This window comes from Sabethes cyaneus, chromosome 3 (assembly GCF_943734655.1).
Source record: "Sabethes cyaneus chromosome 3, idSabCyanKW18_F2, whole genome shotgun sequence".
NCBI lineage: Eukaryota > Metazoa > Arthropoda > Insecta > Diptera > Culicidae > Sabethes > Sabethes cyaneus.
The window spans coordinates 63003856-63024392 of record NC_071355.1 but is presented as its reverse complement, the minus strand read 5'-3'; the positions used below and the strand labels follow the sequence as shown (position 1 = coordinate 63024392).

The 20537-nt window shown below is 37.6% G+C and overlaps 1 protein-coding gene across 1 annotated transcript; it reads right to left on the bottom strand.

Moving 5' to 3' along the window:
• Positions 1-334: 334 nt before the first annotated feature.
• LOC128739648 (solute carrier family 26 member 6-like) lies at positions 335-20275 on the bottom strand. Its single transcript, XM_053835144.1, has 3 exons — positions 19753-20275; positions 831-1435; positions 335-769 (listed from the first exon to the last, which is right to left on the bottom strand). The coding sequence occupies exons 1-3, from the start codon at positions 20273-20275 to the stop codon at positions 335-337; spliced, it is 1563 nt and encodes a 520-aa protein (XP_053691119.1).
• Positions 20276-20537: the final 262 nt, after the last annotated feature.

Sequence of the window (20537 nt, the reverse complement as noted above, 5' to 3'; positions counted from 1 at the left end):
GTACACGTTTTGGATATTTACTTCAAGCAATGTTTGTTCATGGTTACTAATTGCGGAAAAACTAAGTTATATTATAGTAGTAGATATTTGATATGCTCATCTGTTGTAATTAATATAATTTTACCATTCTCTCCCTCTACGAAAGGAAAACACTTGAACAGAATTTTCTAAAATTTGTCTTCAAAAAGCTGGTCCGTACGTTGCTACAAATATCGGACATTTATATACTAGTTCGAAAGCGAAATGTAGCACAAAATGCTTTTTTTTAAGCTAGAAGTTCATAAAATGTTTTTCTTCGATTTTAAAAGTTGAAATCTAGTTGTAGCATTAGCTTCTAGAACCTCGTTACATCGACACTGATCCGAGCCGGTCGTGGAACCATGCAGTTCTTTGCCCAAATGACCGCATCATGTACCGTCGGAAAAACCTCTCTGGTGTCTTCTTCCGTACCAACGAGCTTACATTTTCGCATTGTATTGTAAACCGAACAAGTCGGTCCAGCTATCAGTACGGTAATCGCTAGATTTTCCAACTCGTTAATCAGCAACTTAAGTGAAAAAACTGCGGATAAGTCGATGTCACTGATTCGCGTACAATCCAACACCAGGTAGCGCAAGTTCAGACGACGACTGTCTACATTATTTTCGTGCTGTTTCAGTTCTCGCGTTATGTTGAGTGCCTTGCAGAGACTTGTCTTGTAAACAGATCTAGTGACAAAGTTCAAGCTGCCACTGTAATGGAATATCTTAATTCCTGGAATGCTTACTGTCTGAAAAAAAATGAAATAAATTTTGTATGTTGTTTTAAATATGAAGAAATGTTTAACTAACTCCATTGTATCTATTGAAATCCAAGTACAGGTCGGTATCGGGAACATTTTCCAGCAAGCAAGTATAGGACTTTAAACCTCGGACGAAAATAGAACAAAAGCTCAATCCGATGCCCACGAGCAAACCAGTGTCGATACCGATCAACACCACGGTCACAAAAGTCCCCATCCAGACCATTCCGTCAATGCTGCTTAGCTTCCAGAAGTCGATAAACTCTGTCACCTGTAGCAGCAAGCGCCTCATGCCGGTCAATATTATTCCGCACAGAATGCAAGCCGGCAGCGGTTCAAAGAACGGTCCGATGTACAGCAAAATCACGGCCATGAAGCAGCAGGAAATGATAGAGGCCAGTTGGGACTTTCCGCCTGTTAGACACTGCACAGTCGAACGCAGCAACGACGAAGCTATGGGCATGCAGGAGCAAAAGCAACCGAAAAGATTGCATGCGGCCATCGCTAGCAGTTCCTGGTTGAAGTCCAGTTCGTACTTTTCTCGCTGAGCGTAGATGGTTCCCATCGAAACGGTGGCCGCGTACGACACGATTGCCACTATGAAACCGTCCAGGACCATCGACTGCAATAGGTTCCAGTTCGGCAGAGTAAGTGCTGAAAATTAACGAGTATGAAATATAATGCACATCTCAATGTCTCAATCTTAAAAATTAAACAAACATTAAACTTGACAATACAACCATAAAATCCTTGTGGGGCCTATGCAGGCATAATGCTTACTCCATTTAGCAATAGAAGAAAAACTGTTATGTTAATTACGAACTAGAATTTAGGTACTTTCACACAAAAGAAAGATTTTTTTTATAGTTTTACTAGCTGACCCGACAAACTTCGTATTGCCACAAATTAACCTGTGTTGTACATAAATCATGAATCTCGGATGATCTTTGTCACAATCTCGAGTTTTGCAAGCCCCCCAGTGGGCGGCGCTTCCGACGGCGGGTCACCGGCAACACTCGCGACCGTCTCGTCCTGAATGATCTAGTGTTACTATAGGTAGTTTTTGTGGTATTAACTAATGTTTTATGGAAGAGTCTCGAATTTCTCGAGTTTGATTAGTTTTTGAGTTTCGCAAAAATTTCTGTTTTATTTGTATGAGAGTCCATATCCCCCTACCACAGGGGTGAGAGGTCTCTAACTATCGTAAAATAAATTCAAGACTCCAAAATCTCCCACATGCCAAATTTGGTTCCATTTGCTTGATTAGTTCTCAAGTTATAAGGAAATTTGAATTTCGTTTATATGGGAGCTCCCCTCTTAAAAGGGGAAGGGGTCGTAATTCACCATAGAAAAAATTTCTGCCATCTAAAACTCCCACATGCCAAATTTGGTTCCATTTGCATGATTAGTTCTCGAGTTATGAGGAAATTTGTCTTTCATTTGTATAGGAACCCCCCCCCCCTCTTAAAGTGGGGAAATCCATAGAAAATATACCATAGAAAATATTCTTGCCTACAAAAACAGCCACATGATAAATTTGGTTCCATTTGCTTGATTAGTTCTAGAGTTATGAGGAAATTTGTATTTCGTTTGTATAGGAGCCCCCTCTTAAAGTTGGGAGGGGTCCTAATTCACCATAGAAAATATTCTTGCCCTCGAAAACTTTCACATGACAAATTTGGTTTCATTTGCTTGATTAGCTCTCGAGTTATGAGGAAATTTGTTGTTCATTTGTATGGGAGCCCCCCCTCCTAAAGTGAGGAGGGGTCCCAGTTCATCATATAAAAAATTTTTGTCTCTAAAAACACCCACGTGTCAAATTTGGTTCCATTTGTTTGATTAGTTCTCGAGTTATGAGGAAATTTGTATTTCGTTTGTATAGGAGCCCCCCCTCTTAAAGTGGGGAGGGGTCCTTATTCACCATAGAAAATATTCTTGCCCTAGACAACTTTCACATGCCAAATTTTGTTCCATTTGCTTGATTAGTTCTTCAGTTATGAGGAAATTTGTATTTCATGTGTATAGGATCCCCTCCTCCTAAAACGGGAAGGGGTCCCAATTCATCATAGAAAAAGTTTTTGTCTCCAAAAACACCCACATGCCAAATTTGGTTCTATTTACTTGATTACTTCTCGAGTTATGAGGAAAATTGTGCTTCTTTGGTACAGGAGCCCCCCTCTTAAAGTGGGGAGGGGTCCTAATTTACTATAGAAAATATTCTTGCCCTCGAAAACCTTCACATGCCAAATTTGGTTCCATTTGCTTGATTAGTTCTCGAGTTATGAGGAAATTTGTATGGAAGCCCCCCCTTTTAAAGAGGAGAGGAGTTATAATTCCCCTTATAAAGAGGGGAGGGGTCTCAATTTACCATAGAATAAATTCTTGTCACCGAAAACACCCACATGCAAAATTTTGTTCTATTTGCTTGATTAGTTGTCGAGTTATGCAGAAATTTGTGTTTCATTTGTATGGGAGCCCCCCCTCTTAGTGGGGGGGAGGGGTGTCTAACCATCACTAAAACCTTTCCTGGCCTCAAAAACCTCTACATGCATATTTTCATGCCGATTGGTTCAGTAGTTTTCGATTCTATAAGGAACATACAGACAGACAGAAATCCTTCTTAGGTAAGGTAATCCTTCTATAGGTATAGATTGTAAAAAATCTGGGTTATCATTTACAACACTGGTTCGCATTCGTCAATTTCCACGAAACTGTTGATAGATTGATTTGAAGTATACTTAATTGTTTTACAACTAACATGTGGACAGCCAGTTAAAATATCAATTAACTGACGTCTTACGCATCTTACTAGTTTCTTTCAACGCTCTACTTTACAGCTATTTGCATACTTGACAGAAATACAATTGAAACAAATATCTCTTTAGCTCTGCTACCGTGCAAGACAACAGTTCCAATCAAATTCTTACAGTGTATGGATGCAATCTGGCAGAAATAAAGGGTGACCGCTCAATTTTCTGTAACGTTTTACTTTCAGAACATCAAATTGGACTATTGAATCTAGTTCAGTTCGAAAATAAAATCGGTTGAAGGAGAGGGAAGATTTTACACTTTAACATAATTATTTACTTTCAGGACATCAAATTGGACTAGGTTAAATGTTTAAATGTTGGTATAGGTTTAAACGACATAAATAATCTTCAACCTGATGGGACGGGAAGTTTCGTTGCTTTTTTGTGAAAGGAAACCACACTAAACAGATGGCGTGTTTAACTGTCGTCCCTGCTTGTGAAGCAAGGCAATCATGAAGAAAAGATATGGAGAAATTTGAACTTAAAACTATACATACATTTTCACTATTACACACTTCAATAAAACCACCGAGCTCGGGAAATTTTGCCGAAATCTCAACAGCCGACCATTTGGTAAAATTTTTTATGTCGCCAAACGTCACTAAAGATCCGTAAACGTCGATATAAACCATCAACATTTTTACCGAACGTTTGGCTGTTGAGATTTCGACAAAATTTTGCAGAACTCGCTGTTATTTTTTAAGTGCGTAGCATTTGAAATTTTTCATTCAAATATTTTACACTTTTATTTTCGTTTTCACAAAGTGCTACTAGAAATAATAAAAAAACCGTAGTCCTACTTCAAAAAGTTGTACAATCATAGGTTGGTATATAGACACATACTGAACTAACTACTTCTTAAGGCCGAAGCAGCGCAAGCATCAAATAGCGTTGGTGCGATCGAGAAAGATAGCATTTTGAAAATCTTAAATATTTTTTAAATAACGCAACAACATAGTTTTTCGAAAACACCATTGTGTGTAAAACCCGTACCTGATATGATATGTCACTACAGTTGAGTATTCAAAACCACCTAATAAAAGCGCACTCTCATTGAAAATTTTGCTTCGTCTTTTTTCTCTCTCTAGTGCGCTGGCTTGGTCTTAAGCCATGTATCCACTATAGAGTTTTCCAGGTAGAGCTAGAGAAATATCTCACGTAGAGCTGGCTAAAGCAGTTTTATACACCCTGTAGAGCTCACCGGTAGTACAGCTCTACACTGAGAATATAATTTCGTATTTTTTTTTTGACGTAGGACTACGTCTTTGTTTACTATACTGGGACTGGGTAGCACTTTGTGAAAACGAAAATAGAAGTGTAACGTTTGAATGAAAGATTTCAAATGCTAATAACTACTAAACTACTTAACGAAACTGAACAATTTTTATACCGTTGGATATATAAATTGACCAGCAATTTTATGGGAGGTAAGAGATCAATTTTAGGGAGGGCGTAAGAAGGGGGGGCTCCTATACAAATGAAACATAAATTTCCTCTAAACTAGAGAACTAATCATGGAACCAAATTTGGCATGTGAAATGAGACTCCTCCCCTCTTTAAGAGGGGGCTCCCACACAAATAGTATACAAATTTCCTCATAACTCGAAAACTAATCAAGCAAAAGGAACCAAATTTGGCATTTGGGGGCTTTAGAAGCCAGGAATTTTTTTATGGGTTACTGAAGCCCATCAGTCTTTTAACAGGGGGGGGGGGGGGGGGTGGCTCCCACACATATGAAACACAAATTTCCTTATAACTCGGGAACTAATCAAGCAAATGCAACCAAATTTGGCATGTGAGCTTTTTTTGGAGGCATGAATTTATTTTATGACGGTTTGAAACCCTTACCCCTGTGGTAGGAGGATAAGGACCCTCATGCAAACAAAATAGAAATTTTTGCGTATGTGCCATATTTTCTGCTATGTAACAAGCGGTAAGCTGTGAAGGTAAACTAGTAAAACCTTGTCGAAGCAAAAGACAGCGAATCGACGCCGCTAACTTACGTGCCTGTTGCCATTCATGCCAAAAGAGTAGGACATTCGAATGGCACATCATATTTGCGATGAACGTGCTTTGGCTTTAATGTTATTTGTAACCAATGGCGCTTTTAAAGGCCACAGCGAGTCAAAGTATGATTATTGAAACATGTCAAGCTACGTATAATAATATTTAATATAATAATCTGTTGGCTGGTCATTCATTACTATTTCAACCTTTATGATGCACACAAGTGATTTTTGAAAGAAATCTTAATGTCTCAATGGTTGCAGGCGTTGTACTAATGAACCTTCGTATACGTATTTTCAAAGCCCTCATTGCATTCTGCATTGAATCTGAAATATTCAGCTCTTCTCTTTTAAACATTCACTTAAACAATGGCACTCACAGATTCTTATAAACATACATGTGCCAGAAATGCAGTTTACATTAGTCTTTGATCTAATGATCTGATATAGTCCTACGTCACCCTTTCGTATAACCCTTAGGGCTGTATACCTTGCAGTTTTTTTTTTGAAAAAAATCAGAGAGGTTGTGTACAAGACACGACCGCATATATAGGTGACGAAGGACTACGTAAGTCTCTTTGTAGTGATAGTAGCATGTATTCATGCTTGTAATGATTCGATTCTTCATGTATACATGCTATATGCAACATATATACATGCTACATGCGTTGTATGTAAAATTTATCAAAGTAGTAATATTGCATACGTTCAATTCTAAAAAGATTGTGAATTTGAAATCAACAAAAACAAAATCAAGAACACAAACTATTACTTTCCTGCTACCTTACTGAAATTAAAGATTGTTTTTATTATCCATGGTTTCCCACGTTGAAGAGATTTTACCAATTCAATCCTATTTTATCAACAGCACATCTTTTCACTACACTTCTAATGAAACATGCGAACACATGCATGCGTATTCATACAGAGTCATATTATAATCGAACACTACAGCTGTAGCACATTTTTCCAACACACATATCAAATTCGCCGAGGTTTAATCGTCTCGCAGTAAAGAATTTGCGATCTGTTGGGACAATGAACTTGTGTCATTTTTTCTGGCACACTTCCCTAACACAGACATCAAATTGGACTAGGTTTAATCGCGTTCGTAAGAAATCTGTTGGCTCGAGGGGGATTTGTCACTCTCTCTCTGGCGTACTTCCCAAGCAAGGACATCAAAATGGTCTAGGTTGAACCGCGGTGTTAAGAAATCTTATTGATATGAGGAAACTTTGTCACTTGTTTTGGCTTACTTCCCAAGCACAGATATCAAATTGGTATAGGTTTAGATCATCGTAAAGAATCTTCCAACCAATCACGAAGCGAGAATTCCGGTAAAACATAGGTTTAATAATTTCAATTTTTCAATAGTTCAACATCAAAAATCCATACTTTTCTTCATTTGGGTCAGTTCTTAGAAGATTTTCCGATCGATTGATGTAAGAATATTGAAAATCGATCGGAAAACCACTGAGCTATTAGCGCTCAAAACCTTTCATTTTTCGTGACGCTCGCATTTTTCGATTTTTTGGAATGACACCCTATCTCAAAACTTGCCGTAAGACGTAGTCCTACGTCAAAAACATTCGTAAAGCTAAATTCGTAGCTGATAAAAATAATTTCGTACCATTAAAAAACATTCGTAAGCTTATTGTCTGTATTCAATAAAATTGGCTCCGAATCATTGGAAAATCATTCAATTTGCTTCACGCGTGACGTTTCAGTTAGTTTCTAATTTAGGGTCCAGCATACATATAGCGACTCTAGCGTTGTTTGAAGTTAATTTTTTGTTGCTACAGAGAAGTGCGTCTGTTGGATAATTGTTGGATAGGAGTTCATAAATCTTTGCAAGCAAGAAAATGTCGAACAATTCAAACGGTAGCACCACTAAGCTCTGACAATGTGTCTTCTGGTGGCGCTGGTAGTGCTCTAAAACGCAAAAGCGGTGAAAAGACAAGATTTCACGGAAATGCTGCGGAGTATTCCGTTGTAATAGATGGAAATGTTCGTATAAGCAAAAATGCGAGAAACTCGACACGGGAAATCTTATTCGCCATATGCGAATGGAACATCCTGATCGAGCAGTAGCGATTGGATTACTGAAGGCGAGTACAATCAACCCTTCAAAACGAAAGCGCGTGGTTAAGGTTCCTGTTGCGATTGACCGAGAAATGATTGTTGATTCAATGGTGAAGCTTGTTACAGTAAACAAGCTTCCGATTGCATGTGCAAAGTGGCCAGCTTTAAAACCTTTCGGTTTCGGTTTGCGAAATACTAGGATTGACCTTAAACAGAATGACTATCCTCCAGTGGGTCACGAAATCATCGGCTAAGATCAAAAAGAACATTGCAGCAGAAATGAAAAACAATTTAATCTCAATTCAATTCGATTCTGCAGCTTGTCATGGACGACACCTTCTGGGAATATATGCGCAATTTTCCAATGGCTATGAAGTTGTCATCAGAGCGGTGGGTAATATTGCGTATCTGGTATCGAAGCTTTTTTTAAAGTCAGTTTTTCTATACAGGGATGATTGAAGTACGAGAGAGGCAGACGGCTAAATTCATCAAAACTAAAATTTTAGAATTACTCGACTCATAGGGATATCAGTTGAGCAGCTATTAGCGATAACGATGGACAATGGAGCTAATATGCTCGCCGCGGGATGCAAGCTTCAGCAGGAAATTGAATTCGCACATATGTCTACAGATTTTTTGGAAATTGAAGATCTCGCAGAGAACAGAGCACAAGATGAAGTTGTGAATGAAATTACTCAAGAGCTTGAGCGAACTATCAACCGAATTCGCTGCGCCGCCCACACATTGCAGTTAGCGGTAAATGATGTCGTTAAGCCAAGTGCGCAAAATTACGGTCGCAGCAAAGAAATGCCGTGAAATATCTATTTTCCAGATCTCATCAGCTATTGGTCTTTTATAAAAGAATATGTTGTAGCCTTCGAGCCAGTGTTTGTGTGTACTAAAGAGCATCAAAAAATCAGAGGGGTCGTGTACAAGACATGACCGCATATACAGGTGACGCAGGACTACGTAAGTCTCTTTGTAGTGATAGTAGCAAGTATCCATGCTTGTAATCATTCGATTCTTCATGTATACATGCTATATGCAACATATATGCATGCTACATGCGTTGTATGTAACATTTATCAAAGTAGTAATATTATGATTTGGTTTTAATCACCGTGCACTTATGTTTGTTAAAATAGGTAAATTAAAATTTGTTTTATTTCTGTTGACAATAGTATCTGATGATGGCTGAATAAAAGACAGTAGGCCGAAACGTAATCAAATGAGTTTTGATATTTCACCGATCGTGATCAATTTGAATACATTCACACAAGTAGTAATATTGCATACGTTCAATTCTCAAAAAATTTCAGAGTTATTTCTATGTGCATTTGGAAACAATTTAACAACATCAAGAACACAAACTATTGCTTTCCTGCTACTTTACAGAAATTAAAGGATTGTTTTGACGTAGGACTACGTCTCACGGCAAGTTTTGAGATAGGGTGTCATTCCAAAAAATCGTAAAATGCGAGCGTCACGAAAAATGAAAGGTTTTGAGCGCTAATAGCTCAGCAGTTTTCTGATCGATTTTCAATCACCCTTATTCTGCGAGTCACATGACTCAATACGACAATTGTCACTTAGGTGACTCGCCACGGCGAGTCGAGTCACCTAAGTGACAATCGTGTCACCTAGGTAAGAAACCCTTGTCACCTAAGTGACAAGGCGAGTCACCTAGGTGACAATTGTCACCTGATTCGCGGTGACTGCAACATAGTCACGTCACTCGCCTCGCAGAATAAGGGTAAATATTCTTACACCAATCGATCGGAAAATCTTCTAAGAATTGATCCAAATGAAGAAAAGTATGGATTCTTGATGTTGAACTATTGAAAAATTGAAAATAATGAACCTACGATTTACCAGAACTCTCGCTTCGTGATTGGTTGGAAGATTCTTTACGATGATCTAAACGATCTAAATCTTTACCAATTTGATATCTGTGCTTGGGAAGTAATCCAAAACAAGTGACAAAGTTTCCTCATTTCAACAAGATTTTGTAACACCGCGAATAAACCAAGACCATTTTGATGTCCTTGTTTGGGAAGTACGCCAGAAAGAGTGACAAATCCCCCTCGTGCCAACAAATTTCTTACGAACGCGATTAAACCTAGTCCAATTTGATGTCTGTGTTAGGGAAGTGACACAAGTTCGTTGTACCAACAGATCGCAAATTCTTTACTGCGAGACGATAAAACCTAGGCGAATTTGATATCTGTGTTGAAAAAATGTGCTACAGCTGTAGTGTTCGGTTATAATACGACCGTTTCATTTGAAGTGTAGTGAAAAGATGTGCTGTTGATAAAATAGGATTGAATTGGTAAAATCCCTTCAACGTGGGAAACCATGGATAATAAAAACAATCTTTAATTTCAGTAAGGTAGCAGGAAAGCAATAGTTTGTGTTCTTGATTTTGTTAAATTGTTTTCAAATGCACAATCTTTTGAGAATTGAACGTATGCAATGTTACTACTTTGATAAATGTTACATACAACGCATGTAGCATGCATATATGTTGCATATAGCATGTATACATGAAGAATCGAATGATTACAAGCATGAATACATGCTACTATCACTACAAAGAGGCTTACGTAGTCCTGCGTCACCTATATATGCGGTCGTGTCTTGTACACAACCCCTCTGATTTTTTTATTACCCATGGTTCCCCACGTTGAAGGGATTTTACCAATTTTCAATCCTATTTTATCAACAGCACATCTTTTCACTACACTTTTAATGAAACAGAGTCATATTATAACCGAACACTACAGCTGTAGCACATTTTTCCAACACAAATATCAAATTCGCCTAGGTTTAATCGACTCGCAGTAACAACGGACTTGTCATTTTTTTTGGCACACTTCCCTAACACAGACATCAAATTTGACTTGGTTTAATCGCGTTCGTAAGAAATCTGTTGGGACGAGGGGGCTTTGTCACTCGTTCTGGCGTACTTCCCAAGCAAGGACATCAAAATGGTCTAGGGTTAATCGCGTTTAGTGATGTCCGAAATTTTCAATTATTCGATTACCGATTAATCGGCGAGCGTTGTTAGCATTAATCGATTAATTCAACTATTCGTACTAGTGGTATTCCATTAGAAATATTCGAATACTTTTTTCATTAATTCGATTAATCGAACGATTATGAACGATTAGCGGCCATTATTCGGGGATTATTCGCATTCATATTATTTCCTTTGAACTATTCGATTAATTCAACTACTCGTGCTGGCAGTATTCGATTAAAAATTATTCGAATAATTTTATAGTTATTCGATTAGTTGAATTAATCGAACGATTAACGGACATCACTAATCGCGTTGTTAAGAAATCTTGTTGAAATGAGGAAACTTTGTCACTTGTTTTGGCTTATTTCCCAAGCACAGATATCAAATTGGTATAAATTTAGATCGTTTAGATCATCGTAAAGAATCTTCCAACCAATCACGAAGCGAGAATCCTGGTAAAACATAGGTTCATTATTTTCAATTTTTCAATAGTTCAACATCAAGAATCCATACTTTTCTTCTTTTGGGCCAATTCTTAGAATTTTCCAATCGATTGGTGTAAGAATATGGAAAATCGTTCGGGAAACCACTAAGCTATTAGCGTTCAAAACCTGACCACTTTTCGAGAAAGATTTTTTGGAATTATTCCCTATACCAGCTACCTTTCTAAAAGACGATACCTATATAAACCATACAGAGCTGCAAACTTGGAACGCGTTTTTCTCGAAAACAGAGTTTTGTCATTTGGTAGGGTAAGACTGTCCAGAACGCACCGTGGGGGTAGAATGGCCCACGCTATTAATTGCTTAAAAACGCGGAAACTATTTGGTAAAATTATGAATGCGCATTTTATTTTGGTGTAAAACACGCTAATTCATAATTGTGTAGAATGTAAAAGCTTCAAACATAGCCACATCCAATAAAATCAAGCGATTATCCGCGATCTCATTCCACATGTAAGAAATCACGGTTTTCTCTTAAGCTTTTACCACTAGTCGGTATGCAAATTTCATAATAAATACAGTCTATCTAATTGATTTTTTTTTTTTTTTTTTTTTTTTTTTTTTTTTGGCGAACATCATAGTTTGTTTCTTACGTGCTGTGTTATTTATTAACTAATTTACGTGTGAAATTGCAAGTGTACAGAGGAATTTGTGTTTCCAAAGTGTACCTCAAAAGGATTATTATCAAGATAAGTAGAAGTTCAGTAGCAACTGCTGCTTGTTATTGAATTATTTACGATATAATTTTGCAGCCGGCTTCGCCGCTGCCGTATTGTGATAAACCTTTTGTCTTTGTCTCTATTGCCTGTGTGCGCTGTCGTAGCGTCCACCGTGCTAGGCAATATGGAATGTGCAAAGTGTAATGGGAACGTATTCATCAATGATCTTGTCTGCTGCCACCGCTGCGGCGGGAGCTTTCACTCTCGCTGCGGTGGAATAAGTGGACCTGCTGTAAAATTGATCAATGCAAGCGATAATGTACTGTTCAAGTGTGATGGCTGTCTATCCGTTCAGAGTTGTGACGAGCAGAATGTTTTTGCGGTTTCGGATATCATATTGATGAAAGGTGAGATCAAGAAGATTTCAGACTCCATCACAGATATCCAAAACAACATTGCTGCTCAGATAGACAACGCGTTTAAGAGCGGGATGGAAGAGTTGGGATTAAAAGTAAATGGTGCTATAAATGATAGATTTCTCGGCTTTGAAAAAGCTATGCTTGAAAAAATGAAAAATATGGCTGGGTCATTTTTTGAAATGCAACGTAAACAGGAATTAGTTGTTATGAACGAACATGTTTTAGATTCGGAAAAATTGAGCGTGAAAAGTAAAAAGCGTAAATTGAATGATAGCGGTAGTAACGCGAATAATGAAGAGGAAGAGGTAACCTTTGCTAGCGTATTGAAAGGGAATGTAAAGAAACGTAAAGCTGGTCCAGTTATTGTGATTAAACCAAAAGAGTCCTCCCAGAGTAGTGAGGCTACACGGGATTTTTTAAAATCGAAATTAAATCCAAAAACACACAAGATAAGTAACTTTAAAAACGGGAAAGATGGCTCGGTTATAGTTGAGTGTGCAACAAAAGATATTGTGGAACACGTGAAAAAAGGCATTGAAAGTAATCTTGGTGAGAGTTACACTGCTGTTGTTCCCATTCCCCCGGTGCCAAGGTTGAAAGTAATGGGCATGAGTGATCAGTATTCTTCTGATGTCTTCATTGACTTTTTAAAAAGTCAAAATGAGGATATTTCCATAGATCAAGTCAAGGTTGTTAATATGTACGAGAATCCACGTTTCAAGTATAATAAGTACAATGCGATAATTGAAGTTGACAAACAGACTTACAACTGTTTATTGACTTCAAAAAAAGTGAATGTCGGTTGGGATCGATGCCATATTGCTCCGGCAATTAATGTTTTGAGATGCTTCAAATGTGGAGAATTCGGTCACAAAAGTACGGATTGTAAGAATGACGAAACGTGCTCTTTGTGCAGTGAAAAACACAGAACATCTGATTGTACGTCCACTGTTTCGAAATGTGTTAATTGTATTAAATTCAATAAAGAACGTAAAATGAATTTGGACGTTAACCACGCAGCATCTAGTTCAGAATGCTTAGTTTACAAGAAATTGTATGAGCAAAAAAAAGGCAGTTTACATTTCGATAAATAGCAACCAAGCTCCAAGAGAAATGTGAATCAATTTGACATAATGTATTTGAATATTGCTGGGTTATCTACAAACTACGTTGCATTGCGACAGATTGTAGAGGAAAAACGTCCATCTTTGATATGTTTGTCAGAAACACATATTGTAGATATTGATGCATTTGATCAATATTCTATACCGGGATACAAAATATCTGCCTGTTGTTCACATTCAAGGCATACTGGAGGGGTTGCTATTTATGTCAAAGAATCTGTTCAAATTATTCTTCGCTACAACGAAGCAATCGATTGTAATTGGTTCTTAGGCATAACAGTGGAAAGCGGCATGAAGATGGGAAATTATGGTGTTATTTATCACTCTCCCAGTTCTAGTGACCAACGATTTATAGAGATTTTAGAAAATTGGTTTGAGATATTCGTGGATTGTAGTAGATTTACTATGATTACGGGAGATTTCAACATAAATTGGCGCGATAACTATAATTCGAATCATTTGAAGCGATTAGCGGAATTCTTTAATTTAAAACAAATAATTAAGGAATATACGCGTATTTCCAGGTTCAGTAGAACTTTAATAGACCACGTTTACGTTAACTTTGACTCTGTTTTGGCAGTGGTGTGCCCTGAGTTAAAAATTACTGATCATGAGACGATAGTAATAAATATTGATCGTAGCATGAACAGTAGTAGTAATCTGGTGGAATTAAAGACCTGGAAAAATTACTCAAAACAAAAGGTATCGGAACTTGTTGCACGAAGCTTGGATTCTCCATTAACAGGAAGCCTTGATCAGAAAACGGCGGTGCTTAATAACACCTTAAAAGCATGTACCAATCAGTTAGTCAAACAAAAATTCGTTGTTATACAGAACCCGAATAGCTGGTACAATTTGGATTTATTGCGTCTTAAACGCAAAAGAGACAAATGGTACAAAAAGTTTTGTAAAACAAATAGAAGTGATCATTGGTACAATTATACCGTTTCGCGGAATATGTATTCACAGTCTCTAAAAAAGACACGGAGTGAATATATACAGAGGAAAATTGATCAACACAAAAACAATAGCAAAGAGTTATGGAGAATACTAAAGTCTTTGTTAAAACCTGGCGATTGTAAGCCGCGGTCCATAACTTTTAACGGCACTGAAGAGCAATCTGAACAAACAATCGCTTCTAAGTTTAATAATTATTTCATCGATAGTGTTTCTTCAATTAATCAATCTATTGAATTAGTTGATGAACCAGATGAAATAAAACAACCGATTGCCACTAACTGTTGTTTTAGCGATTTTCATCCAATAACATTAGTAGAACTTAAAAATATTTGTTTTTCGTTACAAAAAACGACTGGAATTGATAATGTTAACGCTAGAGTCGTACAAGATTGTTTTCATGTCATTGGACACGACCTGCTGAGCCTTATAAATGAATCATTGCAAACTGGGCACGTGCCACATGTTTGGAAGGAATCGTTAGTGGTTCCGATTCAAAAAATTGCTGGGACGATTAAAGCCGAAGAGTTTCGCCCTATCAATATGTTGCACACTTTAGAGAAAATTTTAGAGCTTGTTGTGAAAGGCCAGCTGTTGAACTATATTAATAATAACGATTTGCTAATACCAGAGCAATCAGGATATCGGGAAGATCATTCTTGTGAAACTGCATTGAATTTGGTGTTAGCAAAATGGAAAGAGAATATCGAGCGTAAAGATACTATTGTTGCGGTGTTTTTGGATTTGAAACGTGCTTTTGAAACGATTTCTAGGCCCTTATTGTTGCAAACAATAAAGCGCTTCGGAATAACGAGTACTGCATATAAATGGTTTGAGAGCTACTTATGTGACAGAACTCAAAAGACAATTTTTAATGATTTTATCTCAGATCCCGTGACGAATACTCTAGGTGTACCTCAGGGGAGTGTATTGGGGCCTCTATTATTCATTATGTACATTAATGACATGAGACGAGTTTTACGTTTCTGTGACATCAATCTTTTCGCTGATGATACTGTGTTGTTCATAGCAGCTAAAAATCTCGATTATGCTATAACACACTTGAATGTAGATTTGCGCTCGCTGAGTAGATGGTTGAAATTTAAACAATTGAAGTTAAATATTAGTAAAACCAAATTCATGGTAATATCGCGCAACCGTTTGAATGATCACGTTGATGTAGAGATTGACGGCGAAATCATTGAACGGGTACACGAGATTAAATATCTTGGTGTTATTATTGATGACAAACTCAAGTTCAATACTCATATTGACAATGTCATCAAAAAGATTGCCAAGAAGTACGGGATTCTCTGTCGTTTGAAAAAAGAGCTGAATACTTTCAGTAAGATTCATCTCTATAAATCAATCATCTCTCCCCACTTAGACTTTTGCACTTCCATATTATTTTTAGCGAATGAATCACAAATATCGAGGTTACAGCGTTTGCAAAATAAAATCATGCGTTTAATTTTGCGTTGCAATAGATTCACTTCCTCAACGCTGATGCTGGATGCTTTGCAATGGTTGTCGGTGAAGCAACGAATTGTTTTCTTGACAATGGTGTTCATATTTAAAGTAGTTAACGGATTGCTACCTCGATATTTGTGTGATCGAATTGTAAGGGGTAGTGACATCCATAGATATAATACAAGAAATGAGGCAGAGATTAGAACACCTAATTTTATAACTGGTGCTTCTCAAAATTCTTTGTTCTTTAAAGGAATTAAGATATACAATTCGATACCTAGGCACATCAGACGTACAACGACGCTATCAGAATTTAAGAGACAATGCATTTCACACGTAAAGGCTGTATTTTGAGCTTAAATGATATTTGACGAAGTTCTTGCAACTGATTATTTAATTTTGACACCGGTTATTATAGTATTTTTTTTAGAGATTAATGAAGCACAATGAAACTATTATGTTCGTCATCATGGTGATGATGGATTTTGTAATTGTTAATGTAGTTTAAAAAAAAGAGAAGTCTTCAAAGGTTTGAGAATCGCGCGCGATAAACAGATATAGAGAACTGATTTAAAAATTTGACTGTTCTTGCTATTAGAAATATCTGACTTAACTACTAGTAGTTGACAAATTCGTGATTGTTCAGGAAGATTTGGATGCTTCTGCTTGTTATTAGATGTATAATTTCCTAGCCAGTCAAGGATTTTTTCGGGTTGGAAATTTTCTTGATTTCCCTGGGTGGGGATGCTCTTATAAGTCTCATACTAAGTTGAAGGTTGGACTTGTGCTTTGCTTGCTGATTACAGCGGGAATGGCCTCGTCGGGACTGCTTCGATTTAGTAGCGGACTAAACTGGGTATCGGCTTAACCTAAATTATATGAACATCTTGGTAACTGACAGTAGGTTGCAAATTGGTACTGAAGATTCTTGGTTTGGCAATAACTTGAAAAATTATATATTTTTAATAGTTATAACTTGTATTTGAATACTATCGAAGGAATTTATATCTGTGTTAAAAACCAGATCGTTTTGTTTGTTTACCTGGTTCAAATGTATATTCACTAATTATCTATTAGATAAATCGACTACCTCAAACCTTTGTAGGGGAACGAGGTGGGCTCCATCATCATCATGATATACTGTCATACTCGATGATGCATCACAAAAACGGCATTAACCCTCTAACGGGTAAGGCCGTCTGTAGACGGCCATCGCTTTTGGAGCTCCAGAGCCGCACACGAAATTTGTTTTGATTCGACAATATGCAAAATGTGTTCAGAACAGATTTCTTGACATTTTGATATTAATATCACAACATTCTGACAATGCATTCAAAAGTTATCATTTTTCAAAAACAAAAATTCCGAAAAATTTAGAAAATAATTAATGCGCGAATATTTCCTTTTTTACTTTTGATGAAAAAGCACATCTAGAACAAAATGAATGCCCTTAAAATTTTTCTATGAGTAAATTTCATGCTTTATATCAATTTTGTAATGTATTTGAATTGAAAAAATATCTTGGTAGAGCGTTAGTCATGAAAAACGAAAAAGAGAAATTGAACTTTGTCTAACCGGGCGCTCCTGCAGATAATTATATTTGCATGAAAATCAGCACTTAAGGTTCTTTTGAGTGTACTTTCATGATAAAACAGTCATTAGCTTGATAGCATCGTTTTTACGATGTTGCCCGTTAGAGGGTTAACTATGCATATTTTTCACAAATATTGCAAAAAACTTCAAAATACAAAACAGGGGTAGAATGCATCACAGCAGGATCGAACAGTTATAAAATATTTTTAATTTGCAGTACATCTTTTGTTTCGAATTATTTATTAAAAATGTAGCAATATTATGTATTGTATAGGACTTAGAATTTGTCTTAAACCTAATTGTACATTGTTTAACTTACAATATTTCATCACACATCAGTTGGAGAAAAGTAGATGATTAAATTTTATTGCCAATTATGTTGAGATATGAACCCATTGTATCCCAGCAAACAAGCGTTTGTAACAAACGCTATAACGAACGCTTCCGCCATTTCGGCAGCCTAGTTTTAGGAGTTTGTACAACACGTGATTGAATGGTAAATTTTTTGGTTGCGTTTAACGCCTAGCTGGGCAAACTTGGTGCGTGTTGTCCACGGGCTTTGGCGTTCTGCCTCACATAATGATTTTGACTCTTGCCAAAAATCGTCAAAAATAACAAAAAATACTGGTTTTTGTTAGGAAATTTCACCAGGAGTAAGTGTAAAAAAGATCCCAAAGTCTTCTAGAAGTTGAAAAACGTGGAAAAACACGCCGTTGCTCTGCAAAATGATGTTTTGCTTAAGCGGTGCATTCTGCACCACCTTACCCTACGGTCTGACTTAACTCTGACCATATAAGAATCCTGGTTCTATAAGCAAGGTATTCTCTGCGAATGCTTTGCAGAGTTCCTTCACACGATTCCAATGCCTTTTGGTTCGTCCGGGTACCGAGTCTCGTGATCTTCGTGTTATCTTAGCTGTAGTGCTGAGATCCTGAGATAATACGTTTCTTCATTCTGCCATCCGGTCCGGATCAAATGCTATCGTGTGCTGCTACTAACCTGGAGTACAACTGCTGGTGGAGGAATCGTTCAACCATCAAGAGCCGCCCCATGGGAACAAACGCTCTAAGCTGACAAAATTATTCCTCGTTACTACAGTCAGCATTCGTATGAATGCCTTCTTTCCTGTCCGTATAGGACCATAGGCTCCACCGGGATTGGTTACGCGATTTCCGCTAAGGTTGCTCGTTTTCCAGCTGATACCAAGAATCCTATTCTCCTTTTGGTACCAGCCAGAGTTAGGTTAGTTAGGAGTCCCTGCGGCGTATTTTTTATGCAGGTACGTAAAGTACCGATGTTGCGCATTATCCTGCCGTTTGCCACCAGTCTGACCACCACATTTCCATTTAAGCATTTTTTGACTCCTTCATTTTCAGTTTCCTTTTCGAGACATACCTACAAATATTTCTCAATTGGCATTAACTGGAAAATATGAGACTCCGCATGTTTGAAATAATATTTTTATTCATTGCACTTTCATTATATGCATATTCATTGCACCAACTATAACCGCGTACAAAATTTCATTCACTTCTGGGGCTCTTCGGCTCATTACAATAATGTTGAGCATGCCAGAGTTCAGAATAAATTTGAGTGTCTTATGATTAAGAAATAAATCAATGCATGAATATTCAATTCTATTAAACAAGAAAGCATTACTCACGTGGAAATCCCGTCGGCATGTGTTCGATTGTTTTAATGCCGTGATCCTGCTGGAGCCTGAAGTATGTTGACATCAATGAACCGATAGTAAGAAGTATCAGCTCGACGGGAATAGGAACTTTGCTGTATTTGGCTACCTTTTCCTGCTTGTTTGAATCAATAAATGGTATTTAGACCGTGAAGGTGAAATTACAAATTAGTACAAAACGCAAAATAAAAACTTTAAGAATATCACCTTCAGATATAGATTGTTGAATGTAAGTATCGATATTGTACTAAGAGCTATCGAAATGGATATGTAGTTAATGTGGGTAATATCCGCGAAAATTAAGGCGAATGTCTGAATGCAACGAAAAAATCTGAATTAGTACAATGCTTAATTTTCATACATAACCTGAAGGGCTTACCCGAAAAATTTTGAAAGGGCCTCTAACTGGAGGTATCTTTAGTCCCAGTACAGTGATAATCTGTGATGTAAAAACATAAAATATTGCACCGGCCATGAAAGCGGAAAACAACGTTTCTGACAACAGGAACGAAAACATCCCCAAACGACAACAATACATCAGAATCTGCCATATTCCCACAGCAAAGCTAAGTGTTACGGCCACCTCGATTGGTTCCCTGGTGAAAATCGGCCCTCCAGTTGCTGAGATCACCGTACTGTTTCCGGTCATATTCCCAGATGATCTAACCGTAGAGTACTCAAGTACGATGTGTCCTATTACGACTGACATTACGGCAAAGGTTCCCATCGAATTGTGGCGAGAGGTTCCCAGTAAAAAGTACACTAGCACCGGTAGAAAGGCCATGTAGATGCCCACGACCGGCGGCAAATAGGCCAACATGGCGAATCCCATCCCCTGAGGAAGTTGCATCAAACCAACCGTCCAACCGCTAATCACATCATCGGTGAAGTTAGCCTTCCATCTATATTCCGGCAGCCAGGCAACAATGGGGAACACACTTTTTACACAGCCGACTAAACTTATATTACCGACCGCGCTTAGCACTTCATCCGTCACTTTTCGCTTCCTTTTACTGTAGTTCATTTCCGTGTTCAGTTCTTCCTGATGGTAATGAGGTCTGTTCAGCTGAAGCCCACCCGCTTCCAATTCATTTGCTTGCGCTTCCGTCGGATCTGGATCATTGCTTGGTTCATTTTGTAAGTCATAATTCATAGCCATCTTTTGACGTTGATTGTACCGGGCTTAACACACTACGGAGCACCGTTGGACAACTTTGGCGAAAATCAAACAGACAATAATCACTCTGTTCGCACTGAAACGAGCTTTTATGTTTATATCTGGTAACCTGATGCGACGACACGATCTAGTAATGATGCTAAATGCGGATGAAATTAGATCAACCGTGGTAAGAATTGTGTATAATTTTAACGAGTGAACGACAGTTTTTAACCCTCCAGTGAGCAAAATCGTTAAAACGATA